Source organism: Ammospiza caudacuta, chromosome 5 (genome assembly GCF_027887145.1).
Source record: "Ammospiza caudacuta isolate bAmmCau1 chromosome 5, bAmmCau1.pri, whole genome shotgun sequence".
Classification (NCBI taxonomy): Eukaryota; Metazoa; Chordata; class Aves; order Passeriformes; family Passerellidae; genus Ammospiza; species Ammospiza caudacuta.
Window position 1 is genome coordinate 24,640,655 of NC_080597.1, and position 17,291 is coordinate 24,657,945.

General features: G+C 38.6%; 2 protein-coding genes across 3 annotated transcripts in view; one reads left to right on the forward strand and one right to left on the reverse strand.

Moving 5' to 3' along the window:
- WASHC4 (WASH complex subunit 4) overlaps positions 1 to 6,882 on the forward strand; it is a 39,341-nt gene extending 32,459 nt beyond the window's left edge. The window contains exons 29-34 of one of the 2 annotated variants that reach the window (XM_058806006.1): positions 281 to 428; positions 588 to 684; positions 1,156 to 1,352; positions 2,333 to 2,432; positions 3,845 to 3,920; positions 4,639 to 6,882. In XM_058806006.1, coding sequence (XP_058661989.1) covers positions 281 to 428; positions 588 to 684; positions 1,156 to 1,352; positions 2,333 to 2,432; positions 3,845 to 3,912 — 610 coding nt within the window. In that variant the 3' untranslated portion in view covers positions 3,913 to 3,920; positions 4,639 to 6,882. Of the gene's footprint in view, positions 1 to 280; positions 429 to 587; positions 685 to 1,155; positions 1,353 to 2,332; positions 2,433 to 3,844 lie in introns of both variants that reach the window. The other variant, XM_058806005.1, reaches the window with a different exon arrangement.
- Positions 6,883 to 7,319: 437 nt separating this feature from the next.
- APPL2 (adaptor protein, phosphotyrosine interacting with PH domain and leucine zipper 2) overlaps positions 7,320 to 17,291 on the reverse strand; it is a 33,457-nt gene continuing 23,485 nt past the window's right edge. The window contains exons 9-21 of the mRNA XM_058806007.1: positions 17,159 to 17,241; positions 14,446 to 14,604; positions 13,251 to 13,439; positions 12,891 to 12,933; positions 12,758 to 12,814; positions 12,558 to 12,646; positions 11,970 to 12,122; positions 11,798 to 11,850; positions 10,841 to 11,015; positions 10,096 to 10,132; positions 9,846 to 9,986; positions 9,135 to 9,182; positions 7,320 to 8,339 (exon numbers count right to left, since the gene is read on the reverse strand). Of these exons, the coding sequence (XP_058661990.1) occupies positions 8,211 to 8,339; positions 9,135 to 9,182; positions 9,846 to 9,986; positions 10,096 to 10,132; positions 10,841 to 11,015; positions 11,798 to 11,850; positions 11,970 to 12,122; positions 12,558 to 12,646; positions 12,758 to 12,814; positions 12,891 to 12,933; positions 13,251 to 13,439; positions 14,446 to 14,604; positions 17,159 to 17,241 (1,356 nt within the window). The 3' untranslated portion in view covers positions 7,320 to 8,210. The remainder of the gene's footprint in view (positions 8,340 to 9,134; positions 9,183 to 9,845; positions 9,987 to 10,095; positions 10,133 to 10,840; positions 11,016 to 11,797; positions 11,851 to 11,969; positions 12,123 to 12,557; positions 12,647 to 12,757; positions 12,815 to 12,890; positions 12,934 to 13,250; positions 13,440 to 14,445; positions 14,605 to 17,158; positions 17,242 to 17,291) is intronic.

A 17,291-nucleotide genomic window follows, 5' to 3' on the forward strand; every position in this document is an offset into this window, starting at 1 on the left:
AAATCCTTGTTCAAAAGCTAACAAGCTTTCCTCACTGTGTGCCCGAGCTCTACTTTTAAAATTTTCAGGGTCTTAGGTAAAAAAGATGCAAGTGTTCTATTCACAGGCCTTTTTTTGAGACAATGAAATCAAAAACCACTATTCAAATGGGCTGTAGAGGGAGGGTACTCTCCCAAATCCTGGACACTGGCAAAGGGCAAAGAGAGGGTTGTTTTCCAAGAGGTGGGTAAGCAAGGGGGTTTTCAGCAGAACTAGGTAACTCATTGCTCATCCCTTGCAGGCAGCTGGACTCTGTGCTGAGTGACCTGACCCGGAACTTTGCAGAGGGAACAGAGTACTTCAAAATGCTGGTGGATGTGTTTGCCTCCGAGTTCCGCAGCACGAAGAACATGCACTTGCGGAACTTCTACATCATTGTTCCCCCCCTGGTGAGTGTCTGCATTGCACCAGGGCTTGCTTCAAAAAGGTCTTGTCAGATCAGGGCTGTGTTTAAATGTTTTGTATTAGACTGTAGTAGCATGTATCACAATGCTTTGTGACATTTGTGAGTTTCTTTGTGATTCCAAGACAGCCTGTCATTCTTTCAGACTCTCAATTTTGTGGAGCATTCAATCAGTTGCAAGGAGAAGTTGAATAAGAAGAACAAAAGTGGAGCGGCTTTCACTGATGATGGGTTTGCCATGGGTAAGTTTCAGCATTCTCACTAACCTTTGGGTAAGCCAACATAATGGACATTTGCAAGAAAAGTTTTGTTTATACTTTGTTCCCATAATTAAAAATTCCATAATTTATTTGGATTTCTCTTTGCTTCAGCACAAGGGATTTGAGGGTTATGGTTGTGGTCAGAATTTCCTAACCATGGAATAGGTGTGTATGGGAGCAGACAGTTTTAACACATTGGTGTTTCCAAATTTCTTTCCAAGCTTGTGGTTCTCATCCAGATGAGAAGGAACGCAAGTATTTGGAGAAGTGATGTTTTATAAAAATTTAAGCTTGTTCTTTATTGTCATTTTTCCTGATAGATTACTTGTAAGTTAATAGCAATTTAAATTATATTTGCATGGAAATATTAACTTAGGTTCATCCACTGAAGACGTTCACAAAATGTTTTGCTAATTGCATGTTGACTTCAATACATGGTTTGTTAATGACTAGGTGTGGCTTACATTCTGAAGCTTTTGGATCAGTACCAGGAGTTTGATTCTCTGCACTGGTTCCAGTCTGTTAGAGAGAAGTATGTGAAGGAAATAAGAGCAGTAGCTAAGCAACAGAACATACAGTCCACTAATCAAGATGAAAAACTACTACAGACTATGAACCTTACCCACAAGCGACTGGAAGTTTGTTTACAGGTACAGCGTGAGCCTGGTTAGGTGTTCTGGTAACAATTTCTGTTCTGTATTGAGTTCAACACTTACTCATTACAAATCAGGTAACTGTTCTAATGGAACACATTGAGAGCAAAGTCCTGAACACTAACTACAGCAACAGTGCAGAAAGAGCATAAAGACTTGGTGTATGACCTGGAGGGAATACCATTGGTTTTTGTGATATTTGAAGACCTGTTTCATTGGAATTCTTTGTCCCATGGAATTTGAAGGCTAATGCAACTAAACCATAAATGCTTAAATAGGAGAAAATATCTTTTGGTTAAACTTCTTATAACAAGGATTGCACATAACGCTGTGAACCCTCAGAGCTGCCTGTGTGTTAATTCTGAGCTGCATGATGCATAATGAATGATGCATTACCTATCAAAGAGAGGAAAGGTGTATTTGAATTTTTGAGCACAGCAGCTCAGGTTTCATCTATGGTGTGGTGCTTTCTCTCTCTTGATTGGAGAAGCCTATGGGACAAATCTGTCAATGGCTATTTTTACAACCCATGATTACATGCTGTAATGTCTTGTTGGAATACATAAGGCCCTGTATGCCCTCATGGTTCCCAGGAGTGTGCACTGCTTGGTCCTCTGTTAAAAAAACACATCGCTGAGCCTTGTTCATACAGGCTTGTGGTTGTTTAAACTATTGGCTGCATGAGTTTCCATGGGCAAGTTGCTCTCACTGCTGTTACAAACCTCATTTTCAGCCTCAGCAGATCAGTGACAGATTTATTGCAGTGATGCTGCTTTGCTTAGGTTGCCCTTTAATGTAATTTGATGTTTGCTTTGTAAAATGTGTGTGAATAAGGAATGAAAGGAGGAAGATTTTCAAGAGCATTTAAGTGATTTAGATACTGAAATCTAGGAGCCTAAGATACTAATGAAAAATCCCATTGATATTTGTCTACATGTTTGTGATACACTGATGCTCCTCTTTATCTTTTACCTTAGGAATTTGAACTCCTCTATTTCTCGCTAAGTAGTGCAAGAATTTTTTTCAGAGCAGATAAAACTGCAGCAGAAGAAAGCCAGGAAAAGAAAGAAAAAGAAGGTGAGTGAATCCTATAAGTAGATCATTTTGGCTAATGAGATTGTGTGCCTTAATAGTGTTTTTTTTTAATATCTGCTTTCTTGTTCATAGGTTAGTGAGAGAGGTTTATGTGGTCATGGGTGATTTAGACTCAGCAAGAACAGCTCAAGAAGTCCTTCTTTGGAATATGTGAATTCCAAGCTGGGCTTCTGGAGTGTGGGAAAAAAAATACACCACCACAGAAGACCCAGCTGACAAAAAATGGGCTGTAAAGCCCGGTACAGGGAGAATTGCATACTTGCAGTAATATTAAATTCAGTAACTTCAGCATCCTTACCTCTTCAGTTACCAATGTTGACAATAACAGCCTTAGGTGGTGGTTTTCACCTTTTGTACTGGCTGACTTTCAACTTACATAGCAGATGATACAATTACTATAGATATTTAGATGTTTGATATGCTTGTTCTCCCATTAAATTCTATATTCAAAGGATAAGATCTTAATTTGTGGTGTGGTCTCTTGACTAGGTAACACTGGTATTTTGCATTTCTATTTCTGGTTGTATATTCTCCCTCATGAATTCTGATTCTCTTGGGAAAATTCTTTCCAAAGAAATGAGAATGCTCCTAAGGATTAAGATACAGAAATGTAGTTTGGTCACAAGTTACTTAGAAACTCAAGGAACAGTAGTATCTTAAAATCTGAATTGGTAAATAATTCTCCACTGTACTTCTGACAAAGGCACGAGTGACCTGTGAGATTATAGTCACTGGAGAAAAAGATTAGTTTTCTTCTGCACTAGAAAAACAGTTTGTAAAGAAAAATTCTTTTAGCATTAATTTATATTTGATCATATTCAGTGAAGTTGCTCAGATAAATATTCAGTGCATGAAAAAAAAATAAACAAATTCAAAGAACTCCAAGAATTGTGGGAAGAATAGACATGCTGCTGTGGAGTTTGTAGGAGATCATTCTGGAGAACATCAGCTAATTATATTTGAGGTTAAATATTCTCTGTTATGATACTGGTTCAGTTCCCCAGGCAATGTATTTTGCAGGGAGAAAAACTGGAAATGCATACCAGGGTGGAGAGTTTTCAACATGGTAATAATATCTATGCCCTCTACCATGATCTTTGGACTTGGACTCTGAAATGTGTGAGCATTGTATATGTAATTTTTAGACAAGTACTGCTGATTGAAGAACCTTTCACCCCAGATAGGAATTTCTTCAAAGGTCTTGTGCTGCGAGATCAGGTTGCATATGCTGACTGTGAAATACTGCATAAGGTGTTCCTGTGGACATCAGTATCATATATATATATATATATATATATATATATGTGATATATATGTATACGCTAGAATTTGAGGGGTTTTGTTTCAAATACAGTGTTAAACATCATCCATGCTTTTTTTTTTTGTCTTTGTAGAAGAATCTGGTAAAGCAAGCAATGGAGATCTTTCCAACTCTACACCTGCAGAGCCTGTTGTGAAATGATGTGGCTGGTATGGGTGAAGATTACTTACTCAAATAACTCATGTCTTGTCTTCATCAGTAACACTCTGTAGGGGCTAAAGCTCTAGATTTGACTTACTTGCTCTGTTAAATCCAAGAGAAGCATACTAGCATCCACTGAGGCTAGGTCTGTGTTTGTCTGTATTTTCTGTAGAAACTCCTATTTTTCAGGAGTTTGCATTATTTACAGCACTTTCTTTAGATTGAAAATAATTTAATAAAATGTTGACCTTTGAGGTATTTTAAAGTACAGATGTGCAGATAAAAAAATCCTTATTAATTTCTAGATGCATTCTCGCATCTCTATCATAGCATTTTAAAAAAACCCAAACTCATAGGCTGTTGGTCCAAGGTTTGAACTGGCATCTCTTCAACCCAAAAAAACCCCTGAATCCAGATATTGGCTGTATCTATTGTCCAAAAAATAATTGAGACATGTCATTGTGCAATCCTGTTGCATTTAATGCAGTCACAGATTACACTGTGGGTGTAACTGTATGTTCTGAATATATGTTAAATCTGTTACGCAAAATGGAAATGCTTATTACTGTTTTATTCCAAACTCCCTTGTTATTACTATAGACAGTATTTGTACTGTGGGAACTTAGGATCCCATCAAACATTTATTTCCCCCTGTTTTTGCCCCCTTATCGAAGAATGGGGAAACAAGAAAAGTGAATGTTAACAAATTCTCATTTCACACCGAAGGTTTGATTTGCATCCACAGAAGTAAGGAAATCCAGAGCCAAGACAGAACCACAATCAGCTCTTTCTTTCATGACCAGGCACTGTGATGAGTGTCTACAGTTCATGAAATGTTGCGCCTAATTGCAAGTTTCAGCCTCAATTCTGTATTTCCTAGCCTTTGTAGGTCTGTTGTACTGTGTGTTGTTCATATAGTCTTACATGCCTGATTATTAACAATAATTGCACTGCAGGCTCAGAAGCTGCTGAACACTGTGAGAACTCTTATTTAACATCTGTCCATCCCTGCAAGTAGAGGTTCTAGATTGTGCAAGAATTACTCAGATCCCTAACTTAAGTAGCTAGAGTTAAAAGAAAACACCACCTTTATTAAAATATACGGGTGTGTTTTAATCTCCCAGAACATTAACACCCTTCTAGTTCTTACCAACCAGAATACACTACTCCAGTCAGTCCAGCTGAGAGAACTACCCTTGCTGGGGGGTTTTCTGGCACTCTTAAACTGTATTTTTAGACCAAACTTTCTTTAATGTTTGTTTTAATGGTTCATATTGTTCCACCCACTCTTGGGTCATTGGTTTAAACAATTCCTCACGTACTTTGATTTGCCCATTCCTGCCTGTCACTTCAACATTCAGACAGCAAGGATTAATGTTTTGTCGCAACTGGAAAGACCAGACTGATATGAACGTTCCGTTTATTGGTTCTGAGAACATGACACAAGCTTTGTGGACTGTTAAAATCAGCTGGGCTCATTAAAGTTTTTATTTTTAGTTCATTATAACTGCCCTAAAAAATGCTGCATTACTTGATTTATGTTTTTGCTTTTTTACTTTGATACAGGGTTGTTTTTTTTTTAATTTGTGTACACTTTTTTGACCAAACTTGCCCACACTGAATGCTCAGTAGCATTGCTGAGATCAGCATTCTTGCTGCTGCTTCCCATCCTCCTGCAGTTGCTGTGCACATCCTTCCACAATCCCATCTCTGCTGAAGTCACCCAAGTTTGTGGAGTGGAATGGCTAAGTGCTGCATTTCCTTCTTCCACAGCAACGGCAGAATCACCCACACATGATGTTCCTTTCCCCAGGATGGCCTTGCTAGGGAGCTGTGTGCAGTCAATACACAGCTCACACTCTAGTCTGCACTTGTATTTTCTCTTCTCCATTTTTTCTTTTGGAGACATTATCTTGCTAAGGTAAGACTTTGCAGTTGAACATAACGTGCACTGAGCATTGCCTTTGTGTACAATAGTTAACAAATTCTTGTGGTTCTGGTGATGGAAATTCTAGAGGAAAAACATAGCCTATTTTTATAGATGCCTGTTTAATCTGGGAGAACTGAATGTATACTCTATGTGGCAAAAATATATGCATATGCAAACATGTACAGTGATAATGGAGCTATTCTTGCTAATACAGGACTGTAGTTTGTATTTCCTTCTTTCTCTTTGTCATGTAGCAGCATAGACATGCAGAAAGATTTTTCTCATCTGAAATCCAAGGTGGGTCCTGGGTTTGGATGTCACGTGGCTGAGTTGCATTAAGTCTTTTTTCTCCCCACAAGGATAAGGAAGGGGGGCAAAATTCATGCTGTGGTGCTACAACTCTTTCTGTTGCTTTTGACCTCCTGTCACAATTACAGGAACCAAATGGACCCTAATTGTTGTCTGGAGAGGAGAATGGAGCTAAAACAAAAAAATCCCCTAAACTAAACCAAACATGCTCACTCAGAAATTCCTAGGGGTGACAGAAGTGATGATGAATTTTCTGCAGGGATATAAAACATGTCTAGGGTTTTTTTTTTCTTCAGGGCAGGGTTGGAACTGGCTAAAGGCCAGGCTCTCACCCCCAGCAGGCATCTGTCAGCACTGCCCTCAGGTGTTCAGCCTTGTGCCAAGGCTGCTGGAAGTGCAGCAGCTGCTCTCTGAGGCGTTGTGGACACCCAGCTCTCTGTCAGCCCTGCCACCAAGGGTTTGCATGGCCCCAGCAGCTGCAAACGCCTGGTGCTGAAGGGCACACTCTGCAGGTCCTAATGCAGCCTTGAACCAGAAAAACATTTGAGTTGCATTAGACATCCATCAACAGCTGTTTTCAGCTTCTCAGGTACAAAGGACCAAATGTAATACTTAATGTTTCCTAACTCATTGTACAAAAGGGTATTTTGTTACTCCAGTCTCTTTGGTTTGGGAGTAGAGAACGTTATGTATATAAAACTGTGTTAATAAATGCAATTTTGAGAACCTCATTCCCAGTGTTTTCAATAACACCAGTTCAGTAGGTGTTAATTTTTTTAATAAGATAGCTTCAGCTTTTATTTACGATTAAGTTTTTTTCCACGGTGCTTTTAAACATTCAATAACCAGTTAGACTTATTCCACATCAAACACTTCCAATCTGGGATCTTTCAGATACTGTTGCACAGATTCTGCTTATGGAAAATCTAATTTCTTGGTGACTGAGTTAAATTAAGTTTGAGGAATTTCAGGCGTATTTTCTAGGTACCTTATCTTGATTAATATAAACTATACTACAGCTTACACCCCCTCCCCCACTAACAGCTCTTTATTTTGTCTATTTTGTTTGTTCTTGCAAAGTGATGTTGCTGATGTTTTCAGGATGGAAAAATGTAAACTTATTAGCCAAATCTCTCTAGCATCTAATCTCAGGAATGTACTGTGAGACTTTTCAGTACCTTGTAATTAACATTTTATTGCTCAGTTTCTTAAAGGTTGCTGTCAGACTCAGCTGTTGCATGTTACGTAAGAATTCTTACTTCTTCATATAGTAAGAAGTGGCAAGAAACCTAACCACAGAAAAACTGCACACAGCTGCCTGCTTCTGACGTTTGCATGTCAGTGGTACTTAGAATAATAAATCAAGGAAGTACAATTTGTCTAGTAATTACAGAATGTGAGAGTACAGTCCCCTGGAAGGTAAGAGTAGGCACTTAAATTTGTTTTGTAAGCTTTTTCTAGATGCAATATAAAAATAGATTATATTAATAGGAAAAATTTAGTGTTTAACAAATAGTTTTGTAAATAGGCTAACACAAAAGGTAAATCTTGTTAAACATAAACTAGACTAAAAATAACTTCATCTGAAATAAAGTAGATAGTGCATTTTTAACCTTCAATCAGATGCACATGATCATACAAACTATGAACATTGACTGTGGTAGGAAATCTGAGGCCTGATATTTGTCAGAGGAGCTGGCAGCTCACACAAATTTCAGTGGAATGAGAGGCTGCTGGCCCTGTAAATGTAAGAAATGCCATTAACCCTTAGTTGCTGACAGCTGTGCTCTCCTGCCCACCAGCAGCACTAGCCTCCTGCTCAGGACTGTCAGCTCCCCAGACACAGTTCCACCCTATGCATTCACAGATGCTAAATGCGAGTCCTGCTGTGCTTCCACTGTAAATCCAGAGGGACTCCACTGCAGACACACCACTGCTCTCCAGCAGGAAAGGGCAACTGGCCTCAGGTGTGTGCAGGTGACTGAAAACCAGAGATTCTTGCAAAAAGACTCCCTGCTTTTCTGCTCCCACAAAGGCTGCAGGAAGTGACAGGAGCTGCTTATGCTTCTGATTCCTCCCCTCCTTCATGCATGGTTCCATCCTCTTCTGACAAGTCATGCAGAAGCATGAACTTTCCATCATTTGTTAATGGCACAGACTTCATTAGCTGAGCTAATGCTTCTGGATCCTGAAGAAAAAGAAGAGAGGTCAGCAAGTTGCAGCAGCCTTTGAGGAACACATTTCCCAGTACTTCTTGCTAAGCTTTTGCAACTTTGGCTATTTTTAACAAGCTTTAGAATAAAGATTTGAAACACAAGTAATACCTTTTTGGGTACGTAAAGACTCAAGTACAGCTTGAGCATTTAAGAATAAAAAAAAGGTAATTAATTTTGAGCCTTTATTTTGCTTTAGTTAATGAAAAGCAAGGAAAAAAGTAACTGTCTCAAGAATTTATTATACATGTGCTTAGTGGTTGTGACTAAAAGCTCATTCCCCAACTGGTTCTGAAACCTTAGCAGCAAAAATATACAGCAAATAATAACATCACACCTATATAGATAAAATATATCTACAAGGGACAGGATAATTCTGCCATTCATTTTAATTGGAGAAACACTGATTTTCATGCCTAGGTGAGGAAAGAATGTAAGTTTCTAAAAATGAAACAGCAGTGTGTGTGATTTACACATCATCCCAAAGAGTGTGTTTGGTTTTTTGAAAACTTCGCTCACAGCTTTCTTTCAGATGTGAACATTTGGATTTGTGTCATTTTGAACTTGGATTGGGGTGGCACATTTTCTCTGAAATCACATTACTGAGAAATCAAACAGTTTATTTTTGCTGTGTTAAATAATGCCTGCAAAACTGTCCTTAGGAGAAGTAGCAGTTCATTTTTCTTATGCACACCAGAGGTACCTGGACAGTGCAGGTGAAAACCAGAACAAGATGTATCATACACATGTGGGGAATGAAACAAACTTACCCTCTGTGCCTCAATAATTTCTTTTCCCAAGCTAATGGCATAGCATATCTACAAAGAAGAAATACATGTAAAGTTCCATTCAGTTCTGTTTTGGCTTTTTGTTCCTTGATTAAAAATACACCACACAACTGTCAGTGCAGACTTAGTCTTAAAACCAGGCCTAAAAGCAGAGGGGGAATACCAATTTGCTATCCTAACTACTGGTGAAGAAAACTATCTTGGGTTCAGCTTCAAAGCTCACAGGGGCTGGTAAATCTTTGTCAGTTTTAGTCACCACACTTTATTTCCACACTGTGCATGTAAGTGTTTGTAGGGACAAAAGTTCTCCATCCCACTCCTTATTTCTGTTGCAGCAGGCAGCAAACAGTCAATGGTGTAAGCACATACACCATTGTCTGTGAAAGCTTCACAGCTGTACATGTCTCAGCATAGCTGACATTCCTTTTGTTAGTGCTGCTGATGGACAGCATTTTCTCATCTCTCTTAATGCTGGGATTAGCAATCCCATCCTTTCCTCCTTATACATGCTGCTTCATTATCTGTCCATTTGGTCCCTTTTAGACATAAGCCAGTAAAGGCTTGCACGTTAACGCATGTTTTCTTGACCAGAAACTGAGCTGCTCATTTCTACAGCACTGTTTCCCAGATGTGTAAGTCAAGAAGCCACAGACCTATTTCTAAATAAAGAATTTTCTTAAATGTTACACAAACCTTTTCCCCTTCTGTGTTGCTCTCAAAAACATATGCACTCATGGATTCTTCTCCCAGAGTATCACTGAGGTGGATCACAAAGCCAATCAGTCTCCTGTTCTCCTGATGGGCAGCAAACTGTGTCACAGTGGTGAGTTCAAACTGGAAAAGTCAAATAAATTATTTATTTGTTTTATTCAGCTCAAGTTAGCAGGTTAGCTCAGGTTCATGTAACTGAGTAGTCACTGCTGTGATAGAAAAAGTTACTTACACTTGCTCGTGTAACTTGGGTTTGAGGGTCTATTAACCTGCAATTACATGTAGGGAAAAAAAGAAAACTATTTTAGAGCGATTCCTGGTAATTTCAAGGGCCTTTATAATACAAAAGCAGTAACTCCAGCAGTTTTACAGATGAGGAAACGTGCATAGAATCAGGTGCTTTAGCTTTGACTGGCAAGATTCGAAACTAGGCTTTGACTCCCAGCTGTGTGACAGGTACAGCAAAAATATACAGCAAATAATAACATCACATCTATATAGATAGATGTGATGTTGTTATTATACATAGCACCTTTCTTAGTCACTTGGAAAGGATCCTGAGTGCCTGAACCAACATAAATGCAGAGGGACATAAACATACCTCACTGAAAGGGAATGTCTGACATCAGCATATTCTACAGTGACACTACTGTCAAAGGACATTATTAGGAAAGATTTTTGCATTAAAACAATCATAGTTTTGCATCTCTTTTTTTGTATCTTTGCAGGATCTTACAGCCCCCCACGATAAGACTGTCCCTTAGATTTTGATAGGACATTCTTACAATTTGGTCTGGAGGATCATTTCTAGGTACCACAGAATAAGAAAAGAAGCATTTCTTTCTAGGTAAAGTGACTCTTGGGATCTTGCTTCCTCAAAGGTTGTGTGTCTTAGAAAAACAAAACCAACAATACATAATAAATTACAAATTGTATGAAGAGAACAGAACATTGACAAGTTAAAGCTTTTACAATACCTCAGGTTCTTGCTGGTGACCATGAGGTGGGATTCAGTCATGCGGAAGATGTTGTGAATGGCCCGAGCAGCCAGCACTTGTCTCATGGCTTCATAAATCACCTCGCATGTCTCATCGGACTGAACAGCCATGGACCCTAAAAACCGAACCACGAACATCTGCTGCAGCAGGGAATCTGCAAAAGAAAAGCCACGACTTCCTTCACTATGCTATTTCAATTTCCCAGTAGCTCAAAGAATCGATGGAATTATTTTATTCACTTTAGAAATTCAACAGTAAGCCTGTGGTTGGTGGCCATCATGAGCAGTGGCTTTCTGCCATGAGTCACACAGTGCCCTGACCCAGTTTCAAACTGTGTGAACAGGCAGCAGTGTGGAGGTGGGGAAGGAAGTTTTTAAAAGTGTGACTGGTCCTTTATGCTTCATTTGATCATATGCTAGTAAAATTCCCTTGCCTATTTTGCTATTGGGTGCACATAAACTATGATGAATTTATGATTGGGCATAAGCCTTGGCTTCCATTAAGCCTCATACATTCTTCCCTTTCTTCTATGTCCTTCTGACCTTCCATGCAGTTGGGCACAGTAAGGTTTTCACCAAATCCTTCCTTGCTCCTTGACTGTCACTAGAAGATTTAATGACAACTATTTGCAGCCATTATGCAGCAAAGCCATCACACTTGATCAGGCTCCCTTTATGGCCGATGGTGAGCAAGGGAAAGCAGGGTGAATGTTCAGAGCAGTAGGTACTGCTTTGGTTCTGAGAGCACTTTTCTGACAGGGCCATGGGTTCCAGGCACAGAGGAGAACAGCCAGGGCCAAGCCCTACACAAGCTGGTACAGGAAGGTCACTTTACTATGGATCTGTTACTTCTGCTCCATGATGTCAGGTGCTTTTCTTAAGAGACACTGGATAGCTAAAATCATGACTGACTTTATCTGGATCAAGAAGCACTGACCTTCCTCCTCATCTTTGCTGCTGTCTTCAGATTCCCCAAATGGGTTTGCATGCCTGTGAAATAAGAAAACTTGAATTACAGATTCTGGTCATCACTACTAACAGATGCTGCAATACTTCATCTTGCCTGAAATCATACTGTTACAGTGATGGATCACTGTCTCTGGCCATACCTGCCACCTCTGTTCTGGTCCAGAAATTCCATAGCAGGCAGTACGATATCAAATTGAATTGGTGTTCCAGGAGCAATGAGTTGTGTGGAATCTTGAATGCCAGCTGATCCACTGGGAATTACTTCATAATTTTCCATATTCTTTACAGTCTGGCTGAAGTGCAAATGTAAAAAAAAAAATTATATTTCTATCCATCAGTGACATCCTACCTTTGCTCTGGAAGAGAGATAAGGATATTCAAAAGTCCAAAGAGGGACTGAACCACTCTGCAGATATGTAAGATATTTTCCTATTTACCTATTACTGAGGACTCCAATAAAATCCTTTTTTTAATCTAGCATTATTTAGGACAAAAATAAACATTGGTATATTAAACCCGAATACAGATCAACTCTGAGCGTGGGCTGACTTTCAGCAATAGGTGACCATGTGTCTCCCTGCCCTGTCCATATTCACAGCTGCATTACCAGAAGAGACCTGGACTTGTGTCTACACTTCTCAGTGACAATCCCAACATCTTAAGATCCCTCAGCCCCAGGATCAATACAACTGCACATGGTCCCTGCTCCACACAAGGGAGAACATTACCTGAGGTGCTGAACTTCATGTTTTTTTCCCAAGCTGGTAATGGGAGTCACTGCTTGCAGGGCTGTCTGATTTAATTTTATTGCAGCTGCCTATGAAAACAAGACAGAACAGTTTTTTTAGACATGCAGTTTACCTTACCATGTTGAGTAATGGGAGAGCAAGTTGAAGGAATGGATTGAAAGATCAAAACAAGCTCCCACCTCTGGATTGTCAGTGAGATAGATCTGTCTGGAGATATTGTTGATGGCACATATCCACTGAAAGGGAAAATGAAATTGAAGTCTTCAAGCTCACTTATATGCAAGAATAATAACATTAAGAAAATATTTTTACCTCCTCATATTCTTTCTTGCTTTCTGCTTGAAGGGTTATACCCCTAAAATACAAACACAGTGTATAAGTGCTAACAGTGGACACCAGGACTGTTTGACTGCAGTGCTTACAGTAATATACCAAGCTTTATATCTATTAACTGCCAAAGGAACAAGAATCGTGAAAAAGCTGCAGCTAAAAGACACCACATGTTCCATTCAGGCATTTGTGGGGGAGGATTGGAAGGAATAAGCTTTTAATTTGGAAACATCCTTCTGAAAACCCAGAAAAGCTTACTACTACACCAAGCAAGTTTTACAGGAAAGAGCATCTGAAGGGGTAGGTGTGACTAGCTGTCCTCAAACAAAACCTTTCTCATACACTTTGCCTGTAGGAGTAGTGATCTGAAAGCAGTATCTTCTGTCTTCACAGTCCACAGCCATAACAGAGCAGTTATCCAGGTCCTGAATCAATCCTCCAGCTACTGCTCCCCTTGGCTGACACATCAAGTTGCCACCTTGAGTGAAGAAATAGAGTCTTTCCCAAGTTGTAGTCACCAGACCTGTTTTACTGATGAGAAGATACAGTGATAAAGACTCATTACTGTTTAGAAGTAACAGGTATGAAACTGCAAACACATCCTGATACTAATCAGAACTTCATGTTCACCCGGGCGTTTTTTTAATGGTCTCTTTTAAGAAGAAAAAGCAGCACCTGTTTCTAGCAGAAACTAATCTGTAATGAAAGCTGAAAAATTAAGTTAATTCCAAACATCCAAGTTAAAATTCTTATCTTCTAGCTAAGGAATAAAAGAGTATTGAGTAACTGACATGAAATACTATGAGCAGTTTCAGCACAAAATCATAATATAAAAAAGTATCTGCTGCAGTACTATCTCAGAGTCCATCTCTTGCTTAGCTGTAGAGTCCTATTATAGTGTAATCCAGCTTTTGGACTACTAAGAGAAATTATCAGATGTATACTCACAAAGAAAAAAATTACTAGATAAACAAAATAATAAACTGATATTTAATCAATCACAGAAATAGGGTTATTACATGCCACCAGTATACCTAACTTCTGTGGAAGTTTATGGAAAATTTTATATGTAAAATCTGCAGAGGTAATTCTACATATGATACACATTCAAAGTTACAAACTTGCACTGTCCATAAAGCTTTTATTTATGTAAAAAAGGTCATTCATGAAAACACATGTTAACTACAAAATATAGCTGCTTTTGTAAACACCACGTCTCCTTTAAGATTTGGAAACAACGTGAACCCAGTCTCATTAGCTTCTAATTTTTAGCCACTTGAATGCAGGAAATTTTTCCTATAGGTACATTCAATCAGAAGCAAAATTCTGTTTTCAGAAAAACAGTCTCAAATGTCTCTAATTAGGTTAAAGCTTCAAAAATACATTTCCAAAGATGACAGGTGTACTCAGAGGATGAAAAGTAGAGCTACCAAACTGATTTAGGACCCTCAAACATCAATACCTGACAAGTCCTTATGACCCTCCCCCAAAAAATGTAGCCACTAAACAAATCAACAGATAACAACAATCTTCTTACTTTCTAAGATTAAGGTAGCCAGCCTTCTGGATGAGATTTCTATTGATAGCAGGTGAAATTACATCAGAATCTGGGGTGTAAACAGATTCATTAACTGCAATTAAGTCCTGCTGGGATATTCTCATTTTTTCAGCTTCGGCATCCAGCTCTCCTTGTATGCTGGGAAAAAACCAACAACAACACAAAAAGAAACGCAAACCATCATTAGCCATTTATACCAGGATACAGGTAACATCTGTAAGCCAAAATGAACAAAAATTCCATCTGAGATTACCTTGGAGGGTAGTGCAAAGATGAAATTTATTTTTCAAATAGACTTTATAGGAAATACTGTTCTGTGATACTGAAATGAGCATGTGAGAACTGTTGAGACATGTTGAGAAAAAAGAGTAAAGTTTATTTTTTGAGAGACAGCTTCTAAAAGTAATGCTTCTATGAATTTACACTGCTGGACACATACAGACATTGCCCTACTATAACAGCATAGTTCAAAGCAGGCTGTACTAGAGGATCTCTTGGCTTTCTTAGAACTGTCTAATGCCTCCAAGGCTGTAACACACAGGAATTCCTGCCTTGACACCACCTATTAACTGGTAATGGAATTTCATTAATTCAGAACAATACAGTAAAAAGACCTAGAGCTCAAGTCTCCCTTTAGCTTTAATTCTTTGTTTATAATACTGCGTTCTGCTTTGGTGTGATGCAGAAAACATCAGATCTGAATTAAGTTCGACCATATTTTGCAAACTAATGCCTTTTCACTCCATCACTGAATGTCAGAATAAGAATTATTTAAATTCCATTTTTAAATACAATGGAACTATGCTGTCAGTTTTTACCTCAGTGTTATTTCAATGAATCTTTTGATCTGTCATTTTTGTTGCACCACAAAATGCTTTTGACAAAACGTCCCTGACACCTTCATGGTTTCTGAGGCTATATTCCTCTTTCTAAGATGTGCTTCTCCCATCTCCAAGGCAGGAAGAAAAGTGCTGACAATTCTGAAGTTATATGCATTTGTGGCAATTAGGCCAAGTGGTCACTGAGAATGTCTTAGCATAGATATCTCCTGTGTTTTTACACCATTAACAATATTCACTGTATAAATGAAAATGCTTTTAAATACCACTGAAATTCTGTAGCTGTACAATGGGTCACATCAGCTTGTTGTTCCAAAAGAACAAATATGACAAGTGAAAAGCTTTTAGCTTGACTAGCAAGCAGATCTGACTCACTGAGGCCTTGTGATCCCCGGCACTAAGGAAGGAGAGGAGTGGGCAGCACAGTTTTCTGTGGCTGTGCAAACTGAAGTCATGAAACTCCATCCTCTGTCAGTAATTCTGTGCAGCACAGTGCCATTCAGAATTTTACAAGCTTCTCTTTTGGTTTTTCCACAGACATCACACTCTTTTACTAGTTAAATTTGAGCTGTACTTTCAAGCTTTACTGTGTTACAGACTCTAAACACAAAAACCAGACTCAGGAAAATAACTGAGCAGCCTATTTTTGTTTCCATTTACTACTGTACATTGTCCAGAACTCAAACTCATCTGACTGTGGAAAACAAGGGCTTATTCTACGGTGAGTATCCAAGAGCAAGATCCTCCCTGTGCCTGTAAGACAGAAGTAAGATGCCCTACACTTTTTAAACAAAACTCACAATTTCAATGGCATTTAAAATCTGTCCTCCAGTCAGTACAAATGTTGTGTAGAGGGATTTATTTCACAAGTGAGTGTGCCAAGATTATATAATTATATAAGTACAAAAAGTAAAGAATCATTTAGTGAAATAATCCACTGTACAGAGAACTTGTTTGTAGCATGGTTTTCAAATTAACAAATATGATTATTTAAAGTGCGACCAGAGTGAGAATAAATAATGATTTGGCTACAGCTCGGTATGAAAGGAATGAAGGATTAAGTCAAGGACTCAGTTGGGACTATATTATCTTTATGGTCCATTCCAACCCCTTAACATTTTATCATTCCATGAAGAATATTCTTGCTATTACAATTACAGTTCAAGTGTAAAGTTTGCATTTACAGGGACTTAATTATAATTAAACACTTCACTACAAGTAGAAGATGTGGAGGGAGGTGTAAGAAAAAGGATCACAAAATCAGGACTGCAAAAGCAGTTTACTGAAATTTACAACTTAGTCAAAGTAGGTTGAACTCACTGGACTAATACAGCCTACACTGGATGCAATGAATATGTTCCCTACGGTGAGGAGTTTTGTTTGCCTTGTGTAGCTACACTGTCAAACACTTTAGGTCCTAAATTTGAGAGGTTAATGAGTTATTGTTGCTGTATTATTACAGAATACCCAGTAAATATAAATACCTATAATTCAGAGAGCACCTTAAGTTATTTTATTAATACTGTTAACCCGTTTCTAGCCCAAATTCCATGCTTATCTGTTCATGACAAGACACAGGGATGTAAGGAAGCATGTGAACACTTTACAGTATATAGTTTCTGACTATACTGTAAAAATACTCTCTTCAGTGTACAGACAGCATTTTCTTTTCCATGTACAAACATTTCCTTTCTACCTGTTACTTCAACAAAATATGCCCAACAATGCCACATAAGCATAGAAGGAATCTCATTAGAAAGAAAAAGAGGCACTCTCTCGTATGTGCCGAAGGTTAGAGCGCTACAGCTCGGACTCCAGTAGAATGACAAAAGCAAACAAAAGCACTAGGTTACCTCTGAACCATGTCTGAAACAGATGACAAAAAGCTGTCCATCCTTTTGGAAAACATCTCTGCTCCTTTCTTAAAGAAGTTGATCTGAAAAATACCAAGAAAAAGGGCATTGAAGGTTCTCTTGGCTTTGGCAG